This window comes from Neoarius graeffei, chromosome 28 (genome assembly GCF_027579695.1).
Source record: "Neoarius graeffei isolate fNeoGra1 chromosome 28, fNeoGra1.pri, whole genome shotgun sequence".
NCBI lineage: Eukaryota > Metazoa > Chordata > Actinopteri > Siluriformes > Ariidae > Neoarius > Neoarius graeffei.
Window position 1 is genome coordinate 10,561,478 of NC_083596.1, and position 19,224 is coordinate 10,580,701.

Consider the following 19,224-nt stretch of genomic DNA (forward strand, 5'->3'; position numbering starts at 1 on the left):
GGTCAAGAACACTACATCTATTCCACATCATAAGGCACAAAAGTATTTGGACACCCTTGTGTGTTTGGCGAACATACCATTCCAGATTTACTCCCACTTTGCTTCTATTATAACCACCATACTTCTGGGAAGGCCTTCCATTAGATTTTGCACAGCGGCTCTGGGAATTTCTGCTCGTTCAATCATAAGAGCTTTAGCGAGGTCAGGCACTGATGTCAGGCAAAGAGTCCTGGCACTCAGTCAGCGTTCCAATTCATCCCAATGGGGTTAAGGTCAGGACTCCGTGCAGGCCACTAAAGTTCCTCCACCAGTCAGACATCAAAGAGTATCTGATACTTATTGTACACTTGTATGGTTCCGAGCTTCAGAATATTGAAGGTTGCAATCTGACTGGCACGTCCACCAATTTCCATTGGGAACAATGTGACCCATCACCACAAATTCATGTATTCTCACTCCAGATATTTGATTAAAACCATTTGTTCTGGGTAAACAAGACTATCATGTGCTTGCTGATAATTGACTGGGAATATCTGTGGGTAGTCATTTGTAATTTCAGTCAGTGGTGGACAATCCTCATCTGCTCAGCTCAACTGTAGCACGCTTTGGAGAAAAGCGTCAGCCAAATGAATTAACGTAAATGCAAATGTTTTCCACACAGCCACAGTTCATGATGAAATATCCCAAACTCTTGAGCAACTCTCTAGCTAGGTATTGAAAATCTGGCAGACACCCAACCCAAAACACAACCGCTGAGCATTTTCAAAGGAGTGCCAGGTAATATTGACGACATGTGACAACACACAGATTACCAGTCATAAAAATAGCCGGTCTCCCAACATCTAGACCAAAGTCCATCAACCAGTCTGGCTTCCTTTATCTCTTCCAGCTGAGCTTTGCTGATTTTAGCAACATCATCAGGCCTAATCTCCTTCTTGGTTGCCGTGTCCCAAAGGGTCCGATGTAGCAGCTTGTGCTCTAGATAGAAGTGCACAGTTTCTGTGGCCCCGTTACAAAAGAATGAATTAAAAGGCACCCACAGAGACCTGAATCAGGAGAGTTGCTATCTCACTTTACTTCCGGTGAGAGCCATGAATTTCTGCGATGACTTTGTTCAAGGAAGCCGCCAATCGTCAAAACGCAAGTGCTGCTTTGAGTTGTCGATGGTCCGTGGTAGAATTAGTGGTGGACGATATGACAAATATTTCACGATTCTCAAAAACACTGCACGATTCATGATACGCATAAGGTTATATCGGTTTGACAAGAAGCTTCCACCAAAACAAACAAAGTCAGGTTGTGTTTAAAAAAATGGTGGAAAAGTGATAACCATTCCTCTGCATGTTTTACTACTGGTTGGAATCCCATCAGTTCATCACAAAAATCCCACCATACTTGATCAAAGGAGGCCTTAATTATGTGCATATCGGAGCATCATCTCCGATAAGCTCCATTTGTAGTCTTCCAAGACCGATCAACCGAGGATAGGACAGAAATGTACACAAACTCAGGAGCTTTCATAAGAGCTCATAAGATAGGAATGGTTTTTTTCCCCCCCAGTAGTTTCATTAGTCATGAATTAATCAAAAGAATTTGAACACAAAATGGCTCAACGCCTCATTTCACTAACCAGTCTACATACACACGAGAGGAATTAAGAGTGATTGGTGGACGCCATGGTCTGCTGTGGGATTCTGGCGCAGGAACCAACCGACAACACATGAACTGTCTGATGATCACACGCTGTCTGATCATATAGACACAAAGCAAAGCAAATCACATTATTAATAATGAATCTACAATGATTTCAAATGTCTGTCCTGAAAATTGGCCAAGCAAGTACTATTTGATCTTGTAAGGAAGCAGGAAGTCCATTCTGGTCTTGTTTTATTCCATTTGAATTCAACTCGAACATCTAGTTTCTTTACCATTTCCAAAAACAGCGTCTTTCAAAACCCAATTTTTTTGCAGAATGGCTTACTTTAATTTATTATTATTATTTTTTTTTAAGATTTCGACTGACCTCATTTCCTCCATCCGCCACTCAATTCAGCCACAAATCCTAATTTGCACTTCAAAGAGGCCCGACACAAAAGCTCAGCACATTATATAAGCCCACCATCCCTTTCTATGAAATTAGAGAAAAGCTTTTGAAAAATAAAATGAGCAAAATTTATCATTAAATGGAGAGCGTTTGGCCTTTTCGCTTTTCCTGCTGCCATTGAAAAATCAACCCGAGCAACATCTGAGCGCAAAACCTTGAATCTTTCAGCTCCTGAAAAACAAAAAACGTCAACCAACCATGTACTTTTCTTACCTCCAAAAATGGAAGGCGTGCAGCGGGCTGCATGGGCTGCAGGGGCTTGTGGGAGTCGGGCTCAAGCTTCTTGGAGTGAGGCTGCAAGTCAAATCACGGTTCGTAAATTCTGACCCAAAGTACAACTTTACAGATCTTTACATACCTTTATTATGTATTTTATACCTCGAAAAGGTGCATGTAGTGCCGTCTAAAACTACTTATGGTCCAATTACGTCCCTTAAATTATTTATAAGAGGACCTTTAGGAACAGTTTAGTACTATTCTTTCTGAGACTGTATACACTCGGAAAATATTTTTAGTTCCTCAAGAATTCTTTGGAGAGTTCAGATAGGGTTCTACATGGAACCTTCTCACAGAGAAGCAAATTGATAAAGATTTGACTTTTTTCATCCGAATGCCGGGATCGGGCTACACAAATTCAGCCTGATTTTGATATGGCTGACAAATTTCCAACGTTGGGTCCAAATATGAACGTCAAGAACGACCAACAGGCCTCGTAGTGTGAATTACAAAGAACATGGATGTGGCATCTGGGACGTCCCACGACACCCGGACAAAAAGTCTAGCATGTCAGTATTATTTCAACACTAACAAAGTTTGACAATCCCTACAACGGGTTCCTTGATGGCCATGATTGAGAATTTCTTGACCCTCCTCCCCGATGACATCATTACATCACATTAATGGCATTTAGCAGATGCTCTTATCCAGAGCGATGTACAATATACCCAGAGCAACCTGGGGAGCAGTTGGGGGTTTGGTGCCTTGCTCAAGGGCACTTCAGCCATTCCTGCTGGTCCAGGGAATCGAACTGGTGACCTTTTGGTCCCAAAGCTGCTTCTCTAACCATTCGGCCATGGCTTCCCTCATGGCATCAGTCACATGCAAGGATGTGAACGATGATTGTTCTGGGTCAAACTTGTCATGTTACCAGTTTCCCAACCAAGGCATGGCAAGAATTTATGGAAATTCTGCAATTGCCTAATCTCTGACACGGTGACCATCGTGAAGGACAAAAATAGCGCGTAGCCTTCTCCCGGCATAAGAGTGCACAAACAGCACCAAAGCCTTGAACATTGTATGTTAATGCCTCATGTCTTGGTCACTATTATATATTTAGGATCCAAAAATCTGAGGCCACATTGAAAATCTGGGAGTTTTCCAATTCTGAACGAAATGAAATATACATTATTCAAGATTCAGCACTAGTCAAGTTCTTTTCACCCCTAACCTCTATGATCTTAACTCCTTTATACAAAAGGTCTGATGTTTGAGTCTCATCTCTTCGACTGAAGTACGTGATCCATCAACACTGACACCGACACGTCATTCAAGCAAAAGTGGGACGTACCAAATGTTACGAAATACAGAAATTCATGTAAATATTTCCAAGCGTCTATGTTTAAAAATGTTTTAACGACTGTTCTCAGAATTTTGGAGCCCAGCGTACATTAATAATTCTGTAGAAGAATCCAGGAAGTAACTGCAGGTGTCGATGTAGTGAAAATTTCACACAGTATAGTACACAACGTTTCTAGAGCAACAGGAGGTTTCAGACAGAAGTCCTGCAACATGCTTCTGAGGTTGTTGGAGGTGAAACCACCATTGGTTGTTGGATAGTCCACCATTTTGAGATAAAATCAAAATCAATCAAGCATTTTGAATATCTGCTTGTGTCTGAAATGTCCTGATTCTCTGGAAACTTTGTGTCCTACACTCAATTTCTACTACACAGAATTACAGACATTACCACAGAGCAGCACCATCGCACTGATCGGAAGGGTCAGAAATTCGAAATTTCCTTTCCAAAAAGAGCTTAAATTCTATACCTCTGAGAAACTCTCTTCAGATTTTAATCAGCAATCTTACAAATGACAACAATCAGCTCCAAATATGCCAGCCATACCAACCAAATTCTATTAGTATTGGTCATTAATTTGCATTAGCAACGCTGGAACAAACTGTTACTCACACTCAGGATCTTTCTTCTACTACTATTATTTATCATCATCATCATCATCCTCCTCCTAACGTTTTTTAGGAGGCTATTTCTCCCTCAGTTTTCAACCAACCATCACCAAATTTCACATGAAGAATGCCTCTGGACTGAATTAATTTGCTATGACTTTTGGTGCTGATCTGGATCACCGATCCAGAATGATCCATGAAAAATGGGCTCCCCCCCACCAAGCGTCATTCTCCATTCTCTTACCGTTCCGGATCTATAGGGCACGGTGACCAGACGTCCCGGTTTGTAACAGCTGGCACAAAATACTGTGACTTTAGTCACAGTCTCTATCTAGTTGATTGATTTTTGCATTCACGATTTAGCACCTAAGAATCTACGTTACTTGCTGCTTCAAACAAACCGTGCAAAGTGACCTCCAAATTTCGTCGCCCCAGGCTGTTTTTCAGAGGCCTTCAGGTGCATAAATGCGTTACTGTTGGTGCAGAAGACCACTGATGAGCTAAACCAATCATGTCGCTTGAAAGTGCTGAACAGACGGGTCAGGAAATGAGCATGCATGGTGCGCTTAGCAACGCTGGCGGTGATGCAACATGAATCTACAGCACATGTAAACATGTGCTTGCTGTGACCTCTGTGAACAAAATGAGATGAGATTTTATTACGACAACAAATCTCCAAGATGTGAATGAGGAATGAGAGGACATGGGAAATATGAGATGGGACAGATATTATGTGGCACTGATCAGATCTCTACAAGGGTAATTCGGACGTTTGGGCTACGCATCATCATCATCATCATCATCAGCTTCGAGTGAATTACGGCGAGGGGAACAGGAGCCATATCTTTGTACGTCACCTCATCCAAACAGACAGGCAAGCTGGCAGGTTCCACAGCTGCAGAAATCAAATGTCCATTCGGGAACCCTGACTAAGCTCCGATTCTCACTGATCCGAGATCAGATCCTCTTATACACACCATATTACAAGAGCGAATCCGAAAACTGATCCGAGATCAGGTCCAACAAAGCAAACCTTGACTAGCTTTATTTACGTTTTTCTTCTCTTAGGGGATACTGCAGAAGCTGCTGCTGTGGTAATGCTGCATCTCTCAAGGATTCTCCACATAAATGAAGACCACGCACAACACAAAAGAGAGGAAATACTCACTCGAGTGTCAGCCCCGGAATCCTTAACCTCTCCCGCTGGGCTTTCATGGCTGTGTTAGACTCGATTGATCTATTGTGCACATATTTTTTTTTTTTTCGCAGAACCTCACATTACGTCAAACGGGGACAGAAAAGGACTGGTCCTGTTTTTTCCACTCCCTGTCTTTATACTTCTACCTCGAGCTGTCAGAGGAGATCGTCGGTTGCCTGTGGAGAACCAAGAGGCTGGACAATGGCTCTCTTTCTCCTCCCATCCCTCTGCCGTTCACACTCTCTCTCGCTCTCTCTCTCTCATACACAAACATGCATGCCTGGGATCCAGCCCGCCCCTCCTCCACCGGTGGAAGACCCTTACGTCAGCAGAGCCAAACACAGAGTATGGATTTTTATCATCTCTTCACTAGACTACACCAGACCTGGTCAATGAAGCCTCACACACAACACGGTGTTTTTAGATTTCGTCCCACTGATCAAAATGTCTTTTTTTTTTTAAATTGGTATATTATTTCATCCTGCACTAATAGATGTGTGGATTATTCCGACTGCAGTGCCCTCTGAACCATTCGTTTGCATTTCAATGCCATCTTTTGTGCCACAAACCGTCCAAGAAACATCATGGCAAGACCTCACCAGAACAATTGGAACCCTTTTACAAAACATCCTGAAGCTCATGAACAAAATGAAGAGAGCCATCATATGGCTTTATTGGATATTTGCCTTTACGCAATACCCCAGTTCAGCATGGCAAAGGTGATTGGAGTGATTGGAGTAATCCTGTGCCTTAAAGTCAAACAAAACCCGAGGTCTAGACTTCATTTCCTGATCAAGGCAAGTGTCCTGATGTGACCCCTGCACTTTTTAGTTAAAAACTAGATAGAACTCGACGCCAACGGCGTCGATGGGGATGCCTCCGCCTGGTAGACTACACGCCTTATCAAGTTGTGATTTGGGGATGGACATTTAACCTCACGGTAATCTTGACCTGTGACCTTTTAACCTCAAAATCTAATCAGTTCATGTTTGTCCCAAAGTGCACAAATGGTGAAAATTTGGTGAAATTCCTTTCATTTGCCTTGGAGATACTGTGTTCACAAGGTTTTCAGACAGACATTTGACCTCACAGTGACCTTGACCTTACCCCTTTTGATCTCAAAATCTAATCAGTTCATGTTTGTCCCAAAGTGCACAAATGGTGAAAGTTTGGTGAAATTCCTTTCATTAGTCTTTGAGATATCGCGTTCGCAAGGGTTCGGGACGGACGCACGCACGGACAGACAGACAACCCGAAAACATAATGCCTCCTGCACCTTAAGGTGGCGGAGGCATAATAAAGCCCTATAAAAAGAATTTTTCCATTTTAAAAGTTGCAATATTGCTACGAATAAGCTTCCCTGGGTGTGTCCATTTGCACTGAAACTGTTTCCCTTAGTAACACACAGCCATCTAATCAGTTTTCTGTAACCATGTGATTTTTACTGGCAACAAAATATACGAATCAACAGAATTCTTTGATGAAATGTAACTAACTCGGCCAGATAACACATACACGCATATTGACATGGATACTCGTAAACAACGGTCGTCGTCATAGCACAAATGTGATTCTTGTCGTCTGAAAAGATTGTTTTTATTCACTGAGAAAAGCAAACAAAAGCATGTTGGTAAAATCGCCAGCTGCCGGCAGTTATTCACAGGGCTGCTAGGTCTGGAATTTAGATGTTATATGCATGTAAGCTTGGCTAACTGCATTTAACAGATTGCATTACGGTTATGGAAGAGTCCTAATTAATTTATTGCTCACCTTACTGCCTTTCTTTCGTTCCCATTTTGAAGCAATCCTCATAAACCACCTTGTGCCTGCTGAAACGAAATTTGTCCACAGTGTGACCAGTGAGCGATGATATGCAACCGTTTCACAGCTAGTAAAAGTGATCTCCTTTATAGGATTAGGGGTGGCAAAAAAAAAAATCCCCTTTGCGACGTTCAGGCTTAATTTTACAGCCAAACACTTGACACTCAGCATCTTTAGGGTTGTTTACAACAATTTAGAAGTGATGTATCCACTAGACCTCAGCCTCGGTAAGTCACGTGGTGAGTAAGTTACGTCAATCTCAGATTTTCTTGCGCAAGTTGGACTCCGAATGCGATACTTGAACCTCGGACAGAGTAAGAATGTGGCGCCCAGTGAAGTTGTGTGTTTATTTTGAAAAACAATTTATATGGGTGCAAATATGAACAAATGAATACTCAAACATGTCCTGTATGGATATTATCTGTCAGTATAAAGGAGTTTAAGGGTTTCAGGGGGTCGTTTGGCTGTAATCCTAATGGCTTCGGAGATTTGATGAGCAAAAAATTTGAGAAAGCCCTTCAGGAGACAAGTTTGGTTCAATGTTATGTGAAGCAAGTATCCTGCTTGCTATGTTAGCTAGTTATATTAGCACTAAGATCGGTGTGCTAATTGTGCATTTTATTATTTTAGAAAATCTTTCATCACTCGAGCTAGTTAAAGCAAGCAAGCAAGCAAAATATTTGCTTCGTATAACAAGATGATTTTACGGATATTTACCGTTAACGGTAAATGACCTGGAACTCTCCACAGGTCTTGGCAAAGCAGCCACTTGTCTTGGTCAGCTGACAAAAGTGTATGGACAAATAAACACCTCACCATCAGGGCCAAAATATGAGTTTATAAGACTTGTGTACTTAGCATCCTGATGTATGGATCTAAATGTTGACCAACCTATCACTGGCAGGAGGATAAACTCTGTGCATTTCATACCAGATCCCTCAGATCAATTACTGGAGTGATATGGAAGGATAAGATGACCAATTTTATTGGGAATTAGTGTTTAACATCACCAATTCCCGACCACTGTCATCCAGGCTCAAATATACTAGACTCCGGTGAGCAGGTCATGTTGAGAGGATGCCAAAGACCAGAACCTCCCATGGTGTACTATGCTGCGTACTGGAGGAGGGTACCCGTCCTACAGGGCACCCACATCTTCGCTATAAGTATGTGCTGAAGCGTGATCTGAAGCACGGGCGCAGATAGAGGGTGGGACAGGTGGGACTTGTCCCACCCAGATTTAAATTCACCTCGTTCGGTCCCCCCCACTTATAGGGAGGAAAAAACATCTATGCTGTCTTTCTTTGCATAAGGCAAACCTCACGGAAAAATCAAAAGACTAATTACCGTTCGGTTTATTGAGGTGCACATACCATACATACCATACCTGTCAACTTTGAGGTTTGAAAAAAAGGGATATTTCCCAGATTTTTAACTCAAAATAAGGGAAAATTTCAGAAAGTCGAACTTTCCGAAAATTTCGGAAAGTCGGTAATCGAACTGATTTTTCTTCACAAAATTAAATTCATCCTGCCATTTGGGCAAGTAGCGGCAATACACCTTTTTTGGTTTTGCCTCGCTCCTTTCTTTATTCATGTCTCTAGTCTCGCCGTCTACTGAAACTCGCTCCCTGAGGACAGTGCTTGAAGTGGGAAAAAAAAAAAAAAAGAAGTGCAGGAACCCTGATTTTCTGACAATGCCATCCCGGTCATTCAAATAAGTTCAAATCAAGTTCAATTTTTTTAATTGAAAACTTCAGTTTTTGTATTGCCTTCACGCATTTTGCAAAACTTGGCTCATAAGGACAATGATCTACTCTTTTCATCTGTTGTTGTGCTACAGTATTTGTTGTTTGAACAGATGTGTTTTCACAATGACTCTCTGAGATATTATTTTTGAACGAAGTGTCTTAGTTTGTAGACAGCTGGAGTAAAAACAAATCAGAACTAAGAACCACAACCATTATATAAATAATATACAGGATATTTTCGGGAAAATAAAAAAACGGGAAGACAGCGGGAAATAAGTCAAAATAAGGGATTTCCCGGGAAACACGGGAGGGTTGACAGGTATGGTACATACGTAGTTGCAACAACTCACATAAAACAAAACAAAGACTGATATTCGGTTGGTTGAGCTGTGCAGACTGCACAGGTTGCGAGCTCGAGCTTGGTTGCTATGGTTACCCACAACAAGTTTGACAGGCATATCGGGGACAGCTCCTAGTTCAGGACCCCAACACGGCATGATGAAGGGTGCCAAACCGAAAAGGCAGAAAACGATTGCATGGTTTTTTTTTTCTTCAAAAAACAACAACTGTAAGTAAACTGTGCCTTACTTTATCATATCACCTTGCAATTTTTTAATAGTCTGTTCAAGGTAATGTCGTAGTGAAAGTAAAATCGTACGGAGTAGAGATGCCTTTCTGGTAGCCTCCTTCTTTCGGTGGTAGCCTGTAGATACAGTGCTCAGAAAGCAGTTTTAATGTTTAATCTGGCGTTCCCTGCCATAATTTCAGCGAGCATATTGTTTCATAAGGAAACTTTGCGAAGAGTTGTTGACTGACTGCCGCTCACGCAACACACAGGCATAGTTAGAAAGTCAACACATGTTGACAACACATGTTGGGGTTGGTTTGCTGGCAGCTTTGTCCCCCCCAGTTCAAAAAACGTATCTGCGCCCCTGATCTGAAGGACATCAAGATAGAACCTACCAGCTGGACCAGTACTGTTCATGACAGGCATAGATGGCATGCTTGCCTCCATCAAGGGATCAGGCGTGACCGTCAGAACAGCTTGGACAAACTCAAGAGACGACGCTCCCGCCTCTCGACCCCAGATGAATGACTTCACTTGGCATAGTCGGAAACGACTGAAACTGGCCCAAACCTTAACCTTAAGAACTGTTAATGGTTAGCTAGTTAGCTAGCAATCTAGCCAACTACTAAATAAAATGCTACTGCCAAGGAGGTGGACAAGCCAGAGAATTTAATACATGTTTAAAATGGATGTTATGAGCGAAATCAAACCAACCATTGGGAATCAAAACACCACTGCGAGGCACAATCGTAAATTTCAAAAATCATTTAAAAGAAAAACTCAAAACAAGAAACCCTAAACGGTCCTCTATATTTATTTTTAACAAGCACACAATGACACTCCCTTTCTCTTCTACACACTTATTTGGGTTCCCATAACAGACTTTATGGAGTCATCAAGAACAACAGATTTAAATGCTAAATAAATTCAGGACTTTTCCATGACTGTGAAACGGTTCTGAGGCACTTCTTCCTCCAACCCTGTTATTACTCGCATCCAGTTCTCTCTCTCGCTTATAAAAACATGCTTTGTTTTCCAATTGTGACATTTATTTGGCAAGTTTTTACAAGATGTATAATCCCTGCCACCATCATTCCATTAAATTCTTTCAAGTTGCTGTGTTGTCTTGGGGTGACAAAAAGAAATAAAGGACATACTGTAGTTAGTATTTGGGACAGTTACGGGTGCCTTGGGACAATTAAAACGGTCATGTGAGACCATTTCTGGGACGGTCGTAGAAAAAAAAAAAAGAACGTGAAATTCTGGGCTCTGTCTGTAATGAAGTGAGTCAGTCAAAAACTGGAAGCCACATAAAATGCATCTCTCAACTTATGGGTCATCATTTTCTAACAAGTTGGAGAAGTTTATACTTTGGGATTCTTCGTGTCAGATTTTTGGTGCGTTTTCTTAGACCAGAAATGCCTGCTGCCCCTAAGCCCCGCCCACTGAATGAACCATGGCATTTTGGGCAACATGGTGGAGGTTGGTTGATGGATGGTGGCTCTTCTTCTAGATCTTTTTCACAACATGACTCCAAGTGAGTGATATTAGTAGTGCCATAAAAATAGACAGACATGAGTACTAAATATATAACCGATGAAAACAAACCTGCCTGACCTATTTCAGATATCAGAGGGGAACCGTCAGGGCCTTTCAGGCCTTCAGAGAAGGCATTTTCAAAATGTTATATTTCATTTCTTTCATTCTTTAACCTTTCATTATAATTATTCTTTTCTAATTTGGCCTCATTTTCTATCATGTTTGCTTCAGAAATGAAAGGGTTACAGTCCTGAAAACATTAAAATCAAGTTATCTAGTGAGGTTTTTTTGTTTGTTGTCTCTAGGCTGAGAAGAGTTTAGAGCTGCTCACTCATTGGTTAGGATTTCATTGCCGGGACAGAAGGCCATGGCAGTGTATGCTTATGTAGGAAGTGACAGCTGAATTAACCAATCAGATTTTGAGTTATAGTGGGAGGGACCAAAATTTTATATCACCCTAGGCCTACTCGAAGGCCAGCGCGAGCTTAACAGAGAGTCGGCACCGTCAGCACAGCAGTGAAGTCATCTTCCAGCCGGTGTAGCGTTCATCAGTAGTGTTCGCGAATGAGAGCAAGTAGCACAGGCTAACTACCAAAAATAAAAAAAAATAAACCAAGGTTTCCATCCAACACGCTACACGCTCGCTACAGTATTTTTTCACTCAGACTTGAGTATTCATTTCCCTCTGTAATTGACTTAGTTACTTTTAAAATCAACACCAACAACTACACACAATGGAGCGACCTGGCAGCCTGACGCTAATCCCTTGCAAAATCCTTTGCCCTGTTGCTTTTTTGGCGTGTCTGGCTAAGTTTTGGCTCAAGTCCAAGATCTAATAGTGACGGTCCGCCACACCCCTCAAAATACACGTCCAGCTAAAGAAATGACCTTAAAACTACATGTTGTAAATACCGTAGGTACATTTAATCAAAAAACCTAAAGGTTAACCAGTGAAATAAAAACAAAACTAAAACATCTCTCTCATATTCAATGGATTCAACACCGTTGATATCCAGTAATAAATATATATGTTTAGAAGCTCTCTCAGGTCTTGGTGTAGCATTTCTGGGACTAATCTCTCCACAGTAATGCATCCCATCAGCGTGAAGCAGCGTTTGCTCTAACAGGTGTGGATCTGACTGCTACGGAGTGGAGAAAGTGTTTATTTAAAGCTCACTATCGGTGTGTTCGTGTCATAAGTTCATGATCTTTGTAAAGAATGATAATCCAGATGAATGACAAACACAGATTCAGAGTTCAGAGAATGGAAACAATTCCAACACCCACACCAGTACAACCACAAAGACTTTCCCCGAGTTAGGAAGCTATTACGCTCAAGCAATGCCTTTATATATCTTATGATCATTTTTATTTCCCTGAGATGCATTAAAAAGGCTCTCTTGTACTCTCAACAGCAACCTGTTCTTCTGCTTTCTGGCTAAACTGTAGCCATCATTAAAATATGCAACAGCTCATGTTCAGTAAGGAATAAAACCTGTTGCGGTGTGCTGTTATAGGAAAATAATCAACAACAAGGTGGCTCTGATTACTGTTGCCACCTTGAAGTTAATTATATTCCTACGTCCTCAAGTGTTTTATTCCTCTTATATTACAACAATATGCCACTTATTATAAAGGTTATATATTAACTACATTTGTCATTTTTTATCCATTTATAGTTACATTTCATAGTGTGGAACTTGCACAAAAGTATTTCCTGTTGTCACTCACTTCTCTTATTTGTGAAGTTAATTAGAATTTAAAAAAAAAAAATGCACCCATGCAGCTGTGTCATGTTACCAAGAACTGGAAAGCTTCCGGTTTCAGAGATCAAGTTACAGCTTTACCACTGACTATAACAAATGTTCAACTCTGGAAACTCCCTTCATAAAGGTTTACTGACATTAATTAAATTCTTCTTGTAATAGAAATATATTATTAAAACCAACAAACAAAAGAGCTGAGGTGGAGATAATATTCTGAAAAAAAAAAAACCTCTAAGAATTTACAAATCTAAAGTCATAAAATTGTGAGGAAAAACTCAAATTCCAAGAAAAAAAAATTCCAAAATTCTAAGGGAAAAAACTCAAATTACAAGATCAGGAAGTCACAAATTTATGAGGCAAAAAAAAAAAACACTTTTCCTGGCTGCAGTGCATTCTGGGAAATGTAGGAGAAAATCTCTTGGCACTTTATTCTTTTATATTGCATGATCAAGGAAGAAAGACTATGTTTCTTATAACTCTCAGCTCAGCCGTAGCATTTGTGGTGTGATGACGTCGATCCAAACTTGCAAAGTAAAGCGATTTGGTTCACTGACACCCCCACACACACCCCCCCCCCCACCCAGAGAGCTCCGAGAGCACAATATCCCCCGCTGGCAACTCGACCATAACTCTGGTAAAATGCGACTGAATTGAACGAAATTGCAATATGCGTATTACTGACAAAGAATCCTGCCAAGTTTCATGAAATTCCTCAAAAAATTGGTGAGAGGAGTTGATTTCAGAAGGTGAGTACACTTCCCCAACAACTATTTTTTCCAAGTTTTTTTTTTTTTTAACCATAAATGTGTGATTTCTTCATCTTGGAATTTCTAATTCTTTAATCTTGGAATTTGAGGGTTTTCCCCCCTTTCAGTTTTTCCAGTGTTTTGTCTAAAATTTGAATTGAGTGGACACAAAATTGTATGACAGCGTATTTTTTTCTTTTACTTACAATAACCCAAATATCTCATCTCTTTATCCTGTTCTACAGGGTCGCAGGCAAGCTGGAGCCTATCCCAGCTGACTACGAGCGAAAGGCGGGGTACACCCTGGACAAGTCGCCAGGTCATCACAGGGCTGACACACATGCCGCTTTTCCACTACCAACGCGGCTGAGTTGGGCTGAGCCGTGCCGAGTTGGGCTGAGTCGAGCTGAGTGGGGCTGTTGGAGTTGCATTTCGACTACAACCGCGCTGAACCGTGCTGGCTGGAAGTGGGTGGACACATTGGGTGGAGTTAGCGAAAGTGGGTGGACATCAGGTGATGTCGTTATGCGGCGCAAACAGTGACATCAGTGACCTTTTAAGCAGTAGTCTCACAACCCGGAGAGTAAACAATAAACATGGAGGACATGGAGTCGTTAGTGTTGCTGGTCTTGGTGCTGTGGCTTGTTGTCACCAACAACGCCAACAGATACTGGCAAGAGCGTATAGATGAGGCAAGGCGCATAAGGCTTCATAATTCTCATAATTCGTAATTCTCCTTCTTCCGGGTTTACGGTGTTTACAGATCCCAGCGTGCTCGCGGGGCGTGTGAGGACACTCCTCCTCACCAATCAGTGCACAGGGGAGTGTCTCCTCACGCCCCTAGCGTCACTCAGCTCGGTTTGGCTCGCTTCAGCCCCACTCCAAAACCGTGCGAGTTTTGGGGCTGAGCAGGGCTGAAGCGAGCTGAGTCGTGCTGTTCTTAGATAGTCGAAACGCGAGCCGTGTCGGGCTGAAGTGAGCTGAAGTGAGCTGAAAAAGGGTAGTGGAAAAGGGCCAATAGACACAGACAACCATTCACACTCACACCTACGGTCAATTTAGAGTCACCAGTTAACCCAACCTGCACGTCTTTGGACTGTGGGGGAAACCGGAGCACCCGGAAGAAACCCACGCGGACATGGGGAGAACATGCAAACTCCACACAGAAAGGCCCTCGCCGGCCACGGGGCTCGAACCCGGACCTTCTTGCTGTGAGGCGACAGCGCTAACCACTACACCACCGTGCCACCCTGACCAAAATATGTCATTGTAAAATTATACACTGAAGTGAGATTAAAAAAAAAAAAAAAAAAAAAAACCACAGGTTGGTTGAATTCACAATTTGAAATAAATGTAACAAACTTAATTTTGATACGGGTTGGTTGTCCTTAGGAGATGCTTTATGCGGATGACCTGGTCATAATCGCAGAATCCTTGGATGAACTACTTGAGAAGCTGAACCATTGGAAGGTTGGTCTTGAGGAAAAGGGCCTGAAAGTCAACATAGGGAAGACCAAAAAGTCATGATCTCTGGTAATGACCTAAACAAACATGCTGAGAATCTCTGGAAAATACCCTTGTGGCGTGTGCAGAAAAGGGGTTGGCCAGAATGCAAATTTTCCATAGTGCTTGCAAAATGTGGGTCCACAAAAGATGTTCTGGTGTGCAGGGGAGGTTAGTTGAAAACCCAGATTACAAGTGTCGGCGTGGTCTCGGAGGAGCTCGGCCGACTGATGCAAGACCATGCAGTGAGGTAATGTTGGCAGGTATCAAACTAGAGGTCGTCGATAGCTTCGTATACCTTGGTGATGGTATCTGCCCAGGAGGTGGTTGTGAACTGGCAACGACTATCAGAACTCGTTCTGCTTGGGGAAAGTTTAGAGAGCTGCTGCCATTGTTAACCTGCAAAGCTGTCTGACTTCATACCCGTGGTCAATTATACAGCAGCTGACGGTTCTGAATGTTGGGCATTCCGAAGAGATGACCAAAAACGGCTTGAGCGTAATGAAAGAGCCATGTTTTTATGGATGTGCAATGTCAAAAGAGGAACACGAATTAGCACGTCTTCTCTTCTGCGGATGCCGACCCTCCGTCGCCTTGACACTGTCCTCAGATGAAATAGTCTCCGTTGGTTTGGACACGTCCAACGCAGTAATTCTTGGATCGACAGATGTACTACCTTGGAAGTTGAAGGAACAAACAACCGTGGCCGACCTCGAAAAAGCTGGAAAAGAATCTGTCCGTGCTGACTTGAAGCTATGGAATATCGCAGAGGAGGCAACTCAAGACCGTGCTGAATGGAGAGCTTTGCTGAAGACTGCTAGTCATGCACATGTCTGACGTGTCAACTGGCTTTAAATGGATAGTGAGTGAGTGAGTGAGTGAGTGAGTGAGTGAGTATGGAGGTTTGAAAAGAAAAAGAAACTTCTGCAGTCGGGTTAAAAAAAAAAAAGGGGGACTTTGACAGATGACTGACTGTTTGCACCCTGTCCAGGTCTATCTATAAAGCTCAGCTCCGCTTGCACGCAATCTGGATGGTAGACAGCTGTGGTGCTGAGGGTCAGTGAACAAACCATGTATGACTGACCATTTCCTCAAATAAATAGGGGAAAAACATAATTGGGACAATCATCATCATCACGAGGTCATAAGCAGGCTCGTCCGAAAGCAAGCTCGGATTTTCAAATCATTTTTAGCCCGTTTCAGACATATTCCATATACAGAAGCCTATAGTTTTAGTGAACTGCACATGAAGCCATGCTAGCCCATAATCGCTCAAAAAAAACCACAAAACAGTTAAAGCTAAATGAACCCCGAACGGAAATGCGATATTGTTTATACGAGATCGGTTTTCAAGAACATGTGTTTATAAAGCCTGCCAATCATCCCCTGGATCATATCCTCTCACTCATTCCCTTTTTTCTGGACCACTTCCCAGACAACTACGAGCCAAACTCCCTCCGAAAAAGGTTAAAGCTCCATTTCAAAACCCTCTGTATAAACAACGCTTTAACAGCGGTTGCTATCTTACACATCCCATAACAGCCGAACGTATACATGAGTCAGGATTGAGCATCCTGTGTGTGGGAGCTTTTTATTATCCGTCATCAATTATAAGCCAGGCAGCTCTTCCAGATGGCAGGCTGCAGGCTCGAATCTCACATGTGCTAAAGGAAGAAATGAACAGAGGCTGCCAAAATCCAAGGCTAGGTGTCACGACAGAGCCGGAATGCCCTGAATGCTAAAGCAAAGAAGCAGAGCGATGCCAATGTTGCTGAGTGATGGGTTGAGACAAACCCTATAAATTCTCCACAGGAAAATCACCACGGCTCACACAGATACATACAGCCTTTGTTAGGGCTGTACGGCCCTAACAAAGCTAGATAACGGAGAATTCATGTAAATTCTGCAATATGTGGCGCGTTCTCAATTTTTTTTAATGGTAAACACACATAAAAAAAAAAAAAAAACCTGGACAAAATAACTATTTGATGTGTCATGTGCTTAAAAGCACTATTAAAAAAATAATGATTTCGTTTAATGATAGAACTGAACTGTTAGCCAGGTTTTACTTCGACTTGTGAAAAGAACAGCACTTTCTCACCGACCCACATGCCTGAAGCTACATGACTGAACAAAATTTAAACAGCTTTTAAACAAAAACTTTTCTTTTTAAATGTTTGAGGAGTTGAAATGCTGATGATTACATGTTTGTAACAAATTTGCTAACCCAATTCACAGAAACACATTTTCCAGAAAATTTTACCTCAGAAATCGCATGCTAATGTCTACCCGTGACAACAATACTACTCTACTACAAACTAGCAAAGCTAGCTAACAAGCTAGCTAACACAACTCAGGGATGGATATATATATACATATATATTATATATATATAAATTTACCAGCCAGTACCAGCTGGGAGGTCCGTATGGTGAAATACCGTGACCGAGGTCTTGAAAGTACTGAGCGAGGCCCTCTGGGCCGAGGTCAGTATTCAAGGCCGAGGTCACGGTATTTCACCATACGGACCGACCTTAAGCTGGTAAATAATATAATTATTTTTTTCTTTACCAAATTCTAACAGAAAACGAGAGCGCCCGAAAAGGAAAACCGAGCCGAGCCGCCATTTTGAATCCTCATTCACGGCTGTAATGCAAATTGCTTCCTCCTCGTTATACAAGTGCACTTCCATGGCAGGAAAAAAACAAAACAAAACTACATTTTGCCGCCTATGTAGTCCCCTATTTATACAAAATTGAGTCATTCAGGATTCAGCCATGTTTTTGCTTGGCGTTAGCAACAGTTAGAGGTTTTTAGCTTTCTCCTGAAATGTTTTCTTTTATTTCTTCTTCCTCAGGGTAGTAAAACTCGCTTTCGCTGTGAACACTGTCGTTATCGCTATCCATGATGTAAAATTAATGCCATTTTGAATCCTCATTCACGGCTGTAATGCAAATTGCTTTCTCCTCAGTATACAAGTGCACTTCCATGGCAGGAAAAAAAACAAAAAAAACAAATTTTGCCGCCTATGTAGTCCCCTATTTATACAAATAGGAGTCATTCAGGATTCAGCAATGTTTTTGCTCGGTGTTAGCAAATTACAGGTTTTAACTTTCTCCTGAAATGTTTTCTTTTATTTCTTCTTCCTCAGGGTAGTAAAACTCGCTTTTGCTGTGAAGACTTGTTATCGCTATCCATGCTGTAAAATTAATGCTATTCTCCTGAGAAATGCTGGCAAAAATTTATAAGATTTTTGATAATCTTATAAATAAATCTTATTAAAAAAAAATTTGACAAAAAAAAAAATGCTACTATGTTTGTTGTTGTGAACGAGCGAGTCGCCAGAGGTCCATAACTGGGGTCCGTACCGTAGGATACGGACCCGTTCGCCAGCCAATCAGAGCACAGGATTTGGACCGCGAAAAAAATAAATACACTTTTTTTTGGATAAGTATTCCAGCTGTCAAAAGTAAATAAATCATGAATATGATAACTGAAATCAAAATAAGAGACTGACAATCTCCTAAGTGTTGACCTGTCACAAACATAAGCTAGTTTGCTCCTGCTAGCTTAGCAGCTACTGTTAGTCATTAGCATGGGCGCCGCCGGGGGGGAAAGGTTAGAACAATTCTAGGGGCCCAGCACTGCCATGGGGCCCTTTAATGGGCTGATAATATGCTTTTAATGATTTTAATAAGACTTTTGAAATAACAACAATGCAATATTCCATCTGGTAAAATGAGCTAATTGAACAAGGTTGTCTATTTCTTGAGTTCTTCAACATATTGTCATTTAACCCTCCCCCTTTTGCGAAATGGTACGGTCCAGTTCTGGTAGAAGTGCGATGCGTTAAATCTGTGTGCTGATCAGTGCAACGCTACTTGCTGCTGTGTCGCGGTGCAACAGCCAGCCAGCCAGCAGTGGAGTGCGTACAGTCTATGATCGCTAAATATGAAGAGTGGCTGTCAAAAACGTAAAGAAAGGCAGCTGAAAGCTGAGAGGGACCGGAGAGGCAGGCAACTGGTCACTCAGTTTTTCCCAAAGA

General features: G+C 41.8%; 1 protein-coding gene across 15 annotated transcripts in view; it reads right to left on the reverse strand.

Moving 5' to 3' along the window:
- The window catches only part of mast4 (microtubule associated serine/threonine kinase family member 4), a 254,178-nt gene that overhangs the window by 98,160 nt on the left and 136,794 nt on the right, over positions 1-19,224 (reverse strand). For 9 of the 15 annotated variants that reach the window (XM_060912514.1, XM_060912513.1, XM_060912512.1 and 6 more), the window contains one exon: positions 2,318-2,398. The exons of 5 other annotated variants lie outside the window; for them this stretch is intronic. In XM_060912514.1, the coding sequence (XP_060768497.1) occupies positions 2,318-2,398 (81 nt within the window). Of the gene's footprint in view, positions 1-2,317; positions 2,399-5,456; positions 5,621-19,224 lie in introns of those variants that run through there. One more of the 15 variants, XM_060912521.1, reaches the window with a different exon arrangement.